We start from the raw sequence: 10,330 nt of genomic DNA on the forward strand, positions 1-10,330 counted from the left end.
CGCTGGGCTCCTCTGTCCATGGGATTCCCCAGGCAAGAGTACTGGAGTGGGTTGCCATGCCCTCCTCCAGGGGATCTTCCCGACCGAGGAATGGAAACTGCATCTCCTGCAACTCCTGCATTGCAGGCGGATTCGTTACCTCTGAAACCCTTGTGACACGGAAGTAGACAACCAATACACTCCCTTCCTTCTTTTTTTTGGCTGTGTCACGCAGCTTGTGGGATCTCAGTTCCCAGACCAGGGCTTGAACCCCGGCCCCGTCAGTGAAACCCTGGAATCCTAACCACTAGGTCACCAGGGAATTCCTCTCCCTTTCTTTTAAACAAGGACCTAAGCTGATTCCCCTCACAGCCCCCATGGGCTCCCTGCCTCCTGGTGGCCCCTTCCCCTCCCTCCAGCCTGGAACATCGGTTTGAAGGTAAACTTGCTAATACAGGGTGAATTTACCTGGCTCCCTGGAAGGCCCTAAGAGGACACAAAAAGGGTCCAAGCTTATCTTGCTGGCTGGGGAGTGGGGCTGGGGGCCAGAGGGGCAGGAGGAGGAATGTGAGACCCCCTAGGAGAGACCCCTCAGAGACAGTGGGAGGGGAGAATTAACCAAAGGAGAGCTGCTGTTCCCTGGCCCCACCCCCTGCCTGCTCTTCCTTCCTCCCTCTGCTCTTCTCTTCCTCAGTGGGTGGAGGAGCAGGTGGCCTCTGTCCCCTCCCTGTCCCCTTTGTGCAGGAAATCGGGGAAGTCCCTGCACGGAGCCCATGAATCCTCAGTGACTCCCCTCAGAAGCCCAAAGGGCAAGAGGGTGTCACCCCACAGAGAGGAAAATGCCACCCACAGAACTTTCCAGGAAACCCCTGCTCCTTTAAAACCTGCCCAGAGAGCGGGTCTTGGGTCTCCTGGCAGCCCCCCAGCAAGGGGTGGGGATGGTGTTTGACAGGATGCTCAAAGAGACTTCAGGCCTCTCCTTACAGTGACACCATCCCTGGCCAGCCCAGAGCCTCTTTTGTGCACTTCTGCCTGTGACAACACAAGGGTCACCACCATCCTAAGGTTGGGGACCTCAGGTGCCCTCAAACCGATGCCCCTCCCCACCAGGGCTCTGCAGCCATGAAGAGGCCCCTCTCCCGGTTCTGTCCCAAAGTCTCTGACCATTGTGCCTCCACAGGGCAGGTCTTCAGCTGCGTGGTTTGTGTCTGTGTCGCTGAGCAGGGCACACCAGGTCGGGAAGTGGCAGGAGGTGGGGGTAGGGGACAGCAGCAGGCTGTCCCTTTGCAACAACCCACGTCCGTGCGCTGCTGCACAACCACTCCTGCCCACTTGACCTGTGTTTCCCCTTCAGCCAGAGTGACAGACCCTTCAGCCTGAGTCCAGGCTGGGTGCCCACACACTGTAGGCGGAGGGTTGGGTCCCTCTGGGTACGGTTGGGCTGAGTCCCGCTGTGTGTGTGTGCGTGCATGTATGCATGTGCTCTGCTAAAGCACTGTCTCTCAAGCCGCAGAGGAACATTCCTCTCTTAGACAGACAAACAGAAAGACAGAGAGAGGGGGATAGGCAGGCTTGCTGGTCTCCTCCTTCACAAATGGATGCTTGGCCCTTTTATCATCTGATGTTTGCAACAACCCCTTTGGGTGCGTCATCATCCCATTTAACAGGTGAAGAAACTGAGACTCAGAGACTAGCTCTGGTCACATCAGCTCATCCAGGATCAGAAACCGGGTCTCCTGACCTCGGAAGCTTTAGCGGCAGCCAGTGTCTGCTTTTCTTCCCCACTTGGGGACTTGTTCCCAGGACTCCCCTGGGGCCCCAGTGATGTGCCCTGAGGGTGCCCAAGGCAGGAGACCACTACCAGGTTACGCTCACGTGCAGACCATGGACAGTGCAGCCACAGAGACAGAGCCACCCCACCAGCTGCTGAGCCCCCTGGTCCAGGGTCCCTGCACCGCTAATCTGCCCCGGCTCTGTGACCTCCGGTGGTGTGTGACACACAGTGACCGCTGGGTGGCAGTGTGTTCTTATGCCTGGGAACAGACAGGTCGCCCCTGGCTGTGGAACATGGGGGTGGGGTGGAGGCTGTCACTCAGAAAGGTTGAGAGACCCCCTCTCGGAGAGGACTCGACTGGCAGGGCTGCTCCAAGAGTGTGTGTGTGTGTGTGTGTGCGTTGCAGCCAGAGGGCCAAGGACAGTGCTCCGGGTCAGGCGCACATAGGGGGTCCAAAACAGCAAAAATAAAGGAAACCAGGGCAGCCAGCACAATGTGAGTGGAAGGACGGAGGAACGGGCTAGAGGAGTGAGGGCTTCTAGGACGTTCAGGAAAAGGACTACTCAGGAGAGAGAAAGAGCAAGACAGAGAGAGAGACCAGGAAGAGAGACTCTCCAAGAAACCAGGAATGGAAAAGGGGAAGAGGTGAGCCTGGATGGGGAAAGTAGGTCAGAAGGCCGGTGTGAGAAGGGAGCCCCAGAGGTTGGGCAAAGACAGAACATCCCCTAGGCAAGAAGGGGCCAGACTCAGGCTTGCTGCTGACGGGGAATTTATTTGGATTGAGCTGCGGAGACAAGGGTGGCTGCCTGCTGCAGGTCAGGGTTGCTCTGGCTGCAGCTGTGGCTGAGATTCCGGCTCAGGTTCCGGTTCCGGTTCTACCTCCGGATCTGGTTCTGGCTCCAGCTCTGGCTCCAGCTCCCTTGTTTTGCTCGAAGCCTGAGAGGGGTGAGTCCCATTCTCTAAGGCAGAGAATCTTCTGGGTCGCCACTGTGGGAAGAAGACATGGAGGGTAGGAGGAGGAAGAGGGGAAAGGGAAGAAGCTATTCTTCCCAGCCCTCACCCTGCCCATCTGGTCCCAGGCCTCTCAGCACACCCTACTCCACCCCGCCCCATGAGCCTTCCTTGGGTCCTTCGGGCCCAAGGCATCCCTGGAGCGCAGAGGCTCATGAAGAGGGACTCTGAAGCAAGTTCAGGGCCCGCTTTGCTCATCTTCCTCAGAAAGGGGTGCCAGACAGCATGCTGAGGACTGGGGAGGGAGGTTCCCAGCTCACCCGTCTTCTCCAAAGGTGAAAGCTAAAGGCTCCAGTCACCAACAGAAACAGGAAGAGGAGACCAAGGATGAGGAGAGGGAGGTGAGCTGTTCTCGCCGCCCCCAGGGCTCTCCCGGAGCGCTGGGCACCTACGGAGAGAGAACAGGATTTGAACAGAGACACACACACACACCACACACAGGGTCTCAGCTGGAGGGACGTCTAGCCACACTCCCATATTTTACAGACAATGAAACCCAGAGAGTTTAAGGGACTCGTCCAGGGTCACTCAGCTAATTCGTGGTGGAAGTGGGTCAGGCCTTGAGAAGAGCTCATAGTCAGCTCCCTGGTTGGAAAGGGAAGAGTTGGGGTGGGGTTCGGTCTGGAAGTGGGATGGAGGGGGCTGGTCTGGAGCTGGGGTTGTGGCGCTGTGGGTCTCAGACCTGGATGAGACAGCTCGGTGAGGTACACCGCAGTCCCGAGAAGTCTCTGCCCCTGGTACAGACGGCACTGCCAGGGCTGAGAGAGGGGTCTAGCGTCCGGTGTCAGCAGCCAGGGGCCTGGGGAACTCCTCTGAGACTGCTTGTCCAGGGGGCTCCACACAAAGCGCTCTTGTCCGGATGCCGGAGTCACCTCACAGAAGGGTTTTCTCAGGCTGCCGGATGATCCGTAGGGCTTGGGAGTGACTGAAAAAATAGAGGGAAGAGATCTTTGGGGGACCTGACCCCATTCCTTGAAAGCATAGGTTCCACCCAAGTCTTGATTCACCTGGGCTCTGACTGGGTGAACTTGAAGGGAGGAGATCGGGGTCAAGGCCAAATTAATCTCCTCAAGACAAAGCTCTGGTGAGGTCACTCGGCTACCCCCAAACTTTCCAGGCTCCCTACTGCCTCGGGGGGAATGTTCAAACTCAAACTGGCCCGGAGGGATCACATAAACAGGTATCTTTTCAGATTCTTTTTCATGACTTTTATTCAAAGACTCAGAACCCCCAATATCAGTCACGTGAGTTGGTCCCCAGAAGACTTTGCACTTTTTCTGCCTCCATGCTATGGCTTACATCTGTGTCCCCTAAATGAACCCTATTCCCATTTCTGAATGTCTAGAAAGCAGACCAACTGATGGCTCAGATGGGAAAGAATCCACCTGCAATGCAGGAGACCCGGGTTTGATCCCTAGGTCTAGAGACAGAGCACCTGGAAGCCATAAGGTGAGGGAAGGGGGTGGGAGGAGACAACTGATGGAGGACCTTGAGCTGACCGTGGTGTACAGGCCCCTGAAGACTTGATGGCATAGATACCTGAGTTTAGCCCCAACCTGGCTCTTCCCAGCTATGTGACTTTGAGACAGTTCCTTCTCTGTAAAACACAGACAACAATATTTCTCCCTGGTGGTCCAGTGGTTAAGAATCATCCTTCCAATGCAGGGGACACAGTTTCAATCCCTGGTCAGGGAACTAAGATCCCACATGGCAACTAAGCCTTTGCATCACAACTACTAAGCTCTGATGCTACAACTAGAGAGAAGCTGGCATGCTACAATGAAGACTCCACAACCCACAATGACGTGAGTAGATATTTTAAAAATTCATAATAGTAAAAAAGAAGATGACCTTGGACAGAAAGAACTGGCAGACTGTGGCAACCGATTAGGAGGAAGGAGGTCAGGTTTCAGGATGAGTAAAACATGATTGGAGCTACTGATGCAGAAGTGACTTAGCAAGAGGACTGGGTATGAGGAAAAGATGGGGTTCAGAGTGAGGCTGAGTTTGGGTACCATATCTAGGTAGAGAAACATGGGAAACAAGTGCAAATTCAGCCCTGGTCTTTGAGATATGGGTTATTTATTAGTAGATTCATTTATTCATTCAACCAATATACATTATTAAGCACCTACTATGTGCACACATACATGCTAAGTTGCTTCAGTCATGTCTGACTCTTTGCAACCCTATGGACCATAGTCCACCAAGCTCCTCTGTCCATGGGATTCTCCAGGCAAGAATACTGGAGTGGGCTGCTATGTCCTCCTCCAAGGGATCTTCCCCACGCAGGGATCGAACCAGCGTCTCTTATGTCTCCTGCAGTGGCAGGTGGCTTCTTTACTACCTATGCGGCACTACTATTTAGTGGCTATAGATGAGCACTGCAGACTCGGACATAGTTACCGATCAATCAACACATACTTTCTGAGTCTGGTGTTTTCTCCTATGTTTCTTTTACACTGTCTTGAAAAGCCCTCGTTCAGTAAATATTTGCTGACTGTGAAAGTCGTTTAGCCATGTCTGACTCTTTGCAACCCCATGGACTATACAGTCCATGGAATTCTCCAGGCCGGAATACTGAAATGGGTAGCTTTTCCCTTCTCCAGGGGATCTTTCCAACCCAGGGATCAAACCCAGGTCTCTTGCATTACAGGCAGATTCTTTACCAGCTGAGCCACAGGGAAGCCCAAGAATACTGGAATTGGTAGCCTATCCTTTCTCCAGTGGATATTCCAGACCCAGGAATCGAACTGGGTCTCCTGCATTGCAGGTGGATTCTTTACCAACTGAGCTATCAGGGAAGCCCTATTTGCTGACTAAGGGATGATTTATCAACTCCCCCCAGTCCAGATTGCCTCCTGCAACTTTAATTCAATCCCTGGCTCCAAAATGGGCAAGAATTCTGAAAATAAATATTCCACTTCTTTGGAAACATTCAAACTTTTGTGACCTCTCCTTCTAACTTCTCTGACCCTCCCCCCAATTCAGAGCTGGGGAGTCCCTTACAGAAGGGTGGAACATTTATCCAGTGACTCAGGGGAGATTTTCAGTTTCTGTTCATTATACGGGGGTGAGAAAAGAAGAGGCCAAGGGGGCAGCCTGCACAATTGTGCCCAGGGGGCTGGCATCATGAGGTGGACTTGCCCAGTCTTTGCCCAACCAACCTGCCCTTCCTGTCTTGTCCCACCTGCTAACCTGTGATGACTGCCAAAGTGACAGTAGCACTGAGCTGCCGCCCTTGCAGGTGGATGCGGCAGGTGTAGGTCCCGGCCTGGGCCTGACCCACAGCCTCCAGCCGAAGGGTAAAGTTGCCCCGGTCTCCAGCCACCAGGAGATCAGGGCCTCCCCCGGGCAGGGTCCACATGGCAGTGAGAGAAGACTGGATCCCCACACCGGGAGGCAGGCGGCAGGGCAGCTCCACCTTGGAACCGGCTCCAGCGTACACTGTCAGAGGGGCTTGGGGCTCCAGGCCTGTGGAGAAAAGGGAACCTCGAGTTAAAGCTGAGGAGTACAGAGGGGCTGGAGCACTAGGTCTGCAGGGGAGGCAGGCAGAAACATGAAGGAAGTGGTCCAGTTTGAAGGGTGTTAAGGAGCAGAACAAGGTGGATGAACAAAGGATGCCAAGAATGCCCAAATGCGGGCCGGCAAGCAGAAGACCAAAGGCTGGCAAGGGAGGCTGGATGGCCGAGGGAAAAGCTCGAAGGGGAAAAGCTGAGGAAAGGCCGTAAAGGAAAAAGAAATGGGTGGGACAGCGAGGCCCAGAGTAATCACAGGTGTCATCTGCTGCCGGAGACTTGATCTGGGGGCTCAGAAGTCAGCAGAAGGTGTCAGGGGGCAGGAAGGGGTTGTGGTCAAGTGTGAAGGCAGACTGGAGGAGTTACCCAGAACATTCAGGTTGTACGTGATGGAGACATTGAAGCCATCTCTGTAGGTGAGACTGCAGCCCCAGGTCCCAGAGTCCGAGGAGCTGACTTGGGGCAGGAAGAGGAAGTTTCCAACTAAGTGGTGATGTGGGGACTCCTGAACAGGGACTCTGCCTGGGCCCCGGAACCAGTGCACGGAGGCTGGGAGGTCAGGGCGGCTGAAGGAGCAGTTCAAGACGACCCAGCTGGAGGTCCACAGAGGCCCTGGGGGGCTGGCGGTCACTGGACAAAGACAGAGAAGGTTGATCAGCTTGCTTGCCCAACACGTCAGGTCAGCTAAGCTGGAAGCTCCCGGAAACAGGTACCTGGTTGTAGACCTCCTTGTCTTCTCCCTCCCAACCCTCCTCCAGACCACCTATCCAGCCCAGAGCCTGGCCCCTGGAGGTGCTTCACATACAAGCCCAGGAGTCCGGTGCCTATTTCCCCCGCCCCCTGCCTCCAGTTCACTTGGCTTGGGCTACCCTCCGCTTCTCCAGGTCTTGCTTGAGGATCTCCCTAAGCCCATTCTCGGAGTTACAGGTATCTAAATTGAGTCACTCCAGCCGCTCAGTCTCCCCTCCAAGGGGTGCCTCCCCTCCTCCAACCTGGCACTCCAGCTGTGGGTGGGGGAAGGAGAGCTCAAGGGGTGATACGATCTCTCCACCGAGCCCTCCCCTCAACACACGTGCTTGTCTGGGGGCACCTCCCATCCTGCAGGCAGGCTCACCACCCCCTTCCGCCCCTGGGCTGGAAGCTCTCCGGCAGGGCCTGGGGCGCATCCTTAGAAGCACAAGCAGCCTCTGCCCTGCCCTTCCTGCCTCCTGGGCGGCGGGATACCGGGCGCCCTCCTCCCAGCCTCGCTCCCCGCGTCCCGCCCCCACCTACCCGCCGCCTGGCCCACGCGCAGACGGAGGCGGCAGGCAAGGGCGCGGTTCCCGAAGCGCACGGCGGCGTGGTACTCGCCGGCGTCGGCGCGTCGGGCCGGGCGCAGCCACAGCGAGAAGTCCCCGCGCTGGAGGCCCATTTCTTCCAGCTGCACGCGGGGCTGCAGGGGCAGCTTGCCAATGCGCAGGCCTCCGGGGGCCAGCCTCAGCACTGTGTAGCGGCGGGGCCCGGGACCCCGGGGGGTGGGCGCCGCGGAGCCACTGGACGGGACAGAAAGATGGGACTGAGAAATCCGAGGGGAAGAAGCCCCGGGGAAGAGGCAGTCCAACCACACCTTGAGGATGAAGGAGCCCACCCAAAGGGAAGATTTCTGAACTGCTAACCGTCCTGTCCCCTCGTTCTGATTGGGCGAGCACCATCCACTACCGGAGAGGCAGCCGTGCCTGGGGATGCAGGTGTGCGAGTAGCAGTCTGCAGAGGATGGGGGGAGGGGCAGGAATGGGGGGGGGCACCTCTGTATTTACAGAGGGCTGGCTTGGGCTTTAGAGCCTAAATCTAGGTGCCATTACCGCTGAATCTGGGGGTCCCTGTCATCGCAGTTTGGGGTGCATACCTCTCTGGTACATGCTGCCAAGTGACTTGTCTTGTACGCGGAAGGCTGAGATCCTGGAGGGGGATTGTGGGGCTGCAGGGGAGCTGGGCGGGAGCCCCCTCCTGGGCCCACACCACTGGGACCTCTGCCCCCGGCTCTGGAGCCTCCACTGGGGAGGAAAAGAGAGGCCAAGGGGAGGGGCCATGAGCCTAGAGACTTCAAAGCAGAGAAGGAGCCTCAGTGTTTCCTGAGGGAGAAACTGGGGAGAAGGGAGACCTTGGGTTTCTGCCCCTTCCCTGCCAAGGGAGAGATGAAGAGAGGCTTTAGGGGCTGAAAATGGCCCCAAGGAAGGCATAGGAGAATCCACCCGATCTAAGGACCTTGGCATCTGTGTGGTCACCGGGAGCTCCCTGCTGAATCTCTGCTATGGATCTGGAGGTCAACCCTCCCAGAGAGTTGTCCCCATCTTACCTGCAGCTGCCCATAGGAGTTGCAGAAACAGCCAGACCTGGAACTGAGCCTCCCACAGCATCTCCCCCGAGGCCTGGACCACACAGCCCTCCAAAGGGAAGAGGTCGGAAAGTGGGGAAAGACAAAAGTTGAAAGTGGGGAAAGACTCAAGTTTGAAAGAGAGGTTCTGCAAGGAGGGAGCCAGAGGAAGAGAATCTAGAAAAAAGAGGGATGGAGGCTTGGAGAGAGAGGGAGGAACCAGTGACCAGAAGCTGGAGTCTAGAGGAGAGCTAGCCAGATCAGGCAGCCTGAGGCCGGGGTCAGGGGAGGGGTTGGGGCCCCCAGGGAAGAGCAGGGTGCGGGCAGGGGGAGGCCCAGTGGCTGTCTTGAGCTGAGGCTGTTCTACTGCTCCCAGGGCCCTGGCCCCTGTCCTGCCTTCCCTCCACCTTCCCCACTTCCCCTCCCCGTTGCCCCCCCCCAACACCCCAGGGCTCACAGTTTCGCTTCGCAGTGGAAAGTCTGAGGGGGCTGATTCCCAGCAGCGTTACCCTCCACCCTTGTGGTGGCGCTTCCCTTGTTTATTTCCTCAGTCCTGGGTGTCCCCACCGCCCCCTCCCCCTCCCCCACCCTTGACTGTTCTCTTTCCCGGGGGAACTTCTGCCTCTGCCTCGAAGTACCCATTTGCTCATTTCTGAATTGCCTCCCCAGGCCCCAGGTTCATACTTTCTTGGAAAGCCCTTCCCTTGGTGCTCATCCCTTAATGTCCCAGAACTTCATTACCCTGTCCACCTGCCTCCCCACCCATCAAATGACCCCTAGAAGCTTTACTGAACTCTAAAAGATGTTAGGTCTGAAGGGCACACCTAAGCACAGGGGATAGAATAGCTACACTGTATTGTTTTCATTATATACTGGGCATTGCAATGCAGGGCACTTTGTACAGTAACTCATGAAATCTAATCTTACCCCCCATTGTACAGATGCATAAACTGAGGCAGGATCAGAGATTAAACAATTTGCCAAGGTCAGGGAACGTGAAGACAAAAGTTGTGTGTGTGTAGTCCTGATGCCAGGTGACTTATATATGTCTTCTCATCTTAATTTTTTGGCCATGCTGCATGCAGGATCTTAGTTCCCTGACAAGGGATCAAACCCTCACCCCCAGCAGTGGAAGCCTATAGTCTTAACCACTGGACTGCCAATGAAGTTCTCAGTCTTCTCATCTTTTGGGGTGAATGGCATCAATGAATCACACACTCCTGTGATTAGACCTCTGTGTAATCAGCAGGCTCTCCCAGTCCAGACCTTCTGAACTGAGAGAGTGATATGGAAAAAATGCAGAAATCCTGCAGCTCAAACTCAGGAAAAACTGAAGCAGAACTAGGAAAGGAAGCCTGAGAAGGCCAGAGGGGAACGCATGCTCCCTACCCCGCCCAGGCTAAGGAGCCAAAACTCAAGCAGGCCTGGGACCACAAGAGCCCTGGAGTTTTCCCAGCTTGACCAGGAGGTAGCTGACTTCCTCAGTGCCAGCCAACTCTCACTATGTCCAAGGAGGCCAAGATTTAGGCCGCCTGCCCTCTCCCACTTCAGGGGCGGGACTTCCTGTTTCTGAGGCTACTTCTGTGCCTGGCTCAGCACAGTAGGGCTTGGTAGCTTTCCACTGGCCTCAGCAGTGTCTAGCCTGGTGTGGGCTCGCAGCACAGGGGGTGTGTATGGCTGGGAGGAGCATCACCA

General features: G+C 56.0%; 1 protein-coding gene across 2 annotated transcripts; it reads right to left on the bottom strand.

Moving 5' to 3' along the window:
* Nucleotides 1-2,505: 2,505 nt before the first annotated feature.
* LAG3 (lymphocyte activating 3) lies at nt 2,506-10,137 on the bottom strand. Of its 2 annotated transcripts, none has more exons than XM_069585834.1 (9): nt 10,025-10,137; nt 8,618-8,705; nt 8,168-8,315; nt 7,555-7,814; nt 6,649-6,912; nt 5,963-6,238; nt 3,447-3,689; nt 3,025-3,152; nt 2,506-2,740 (listed from the first exon to the last, which is right to left on the bottom strand). In XM_069585834.1, the coding sequence occupies exons 2-9, from the start codon at nt 8,676-8,678 to the stop codon at nt 2,570-2,572; spliced, it is 1,551 nt and encodes a 516-aa protein (XP_069441935.1). In that variant the 5' UTR covers nt 8,679-8,705; nt 10,025-10,137; the 3' UTR covers nt 2,506-2,569. The 2 variants fall into 2 exon arrangements, with proteins under 2 accessions (XP_069441935.1, XP_069441934.1); XM_069585833.1 differs by lacking the exon at nt 10,025-10,137 and adding an exon at nt 9,093-9,266.
* Nucleotides 10,138-10,330: the final 193 nt, after the last annotated feature.

The sequence above is a fragment of the Ovis canadensis genome, chromosome 3, assembly GCF_042477335.2.
Source record: "Ovis canadensis isolate MfBH-ARS-UI-01 breed Bighorn chromosome 3, ARS-UI_OviCan_v2, whole genome shotgun sequence".
In the NCBI taxonomy this organism is placed as follows: Eukaryota; Metazoa; Chordata; class Mammalia; order Artiodactyla; family Bovidae; genus Ovis; species Ovis canadensis.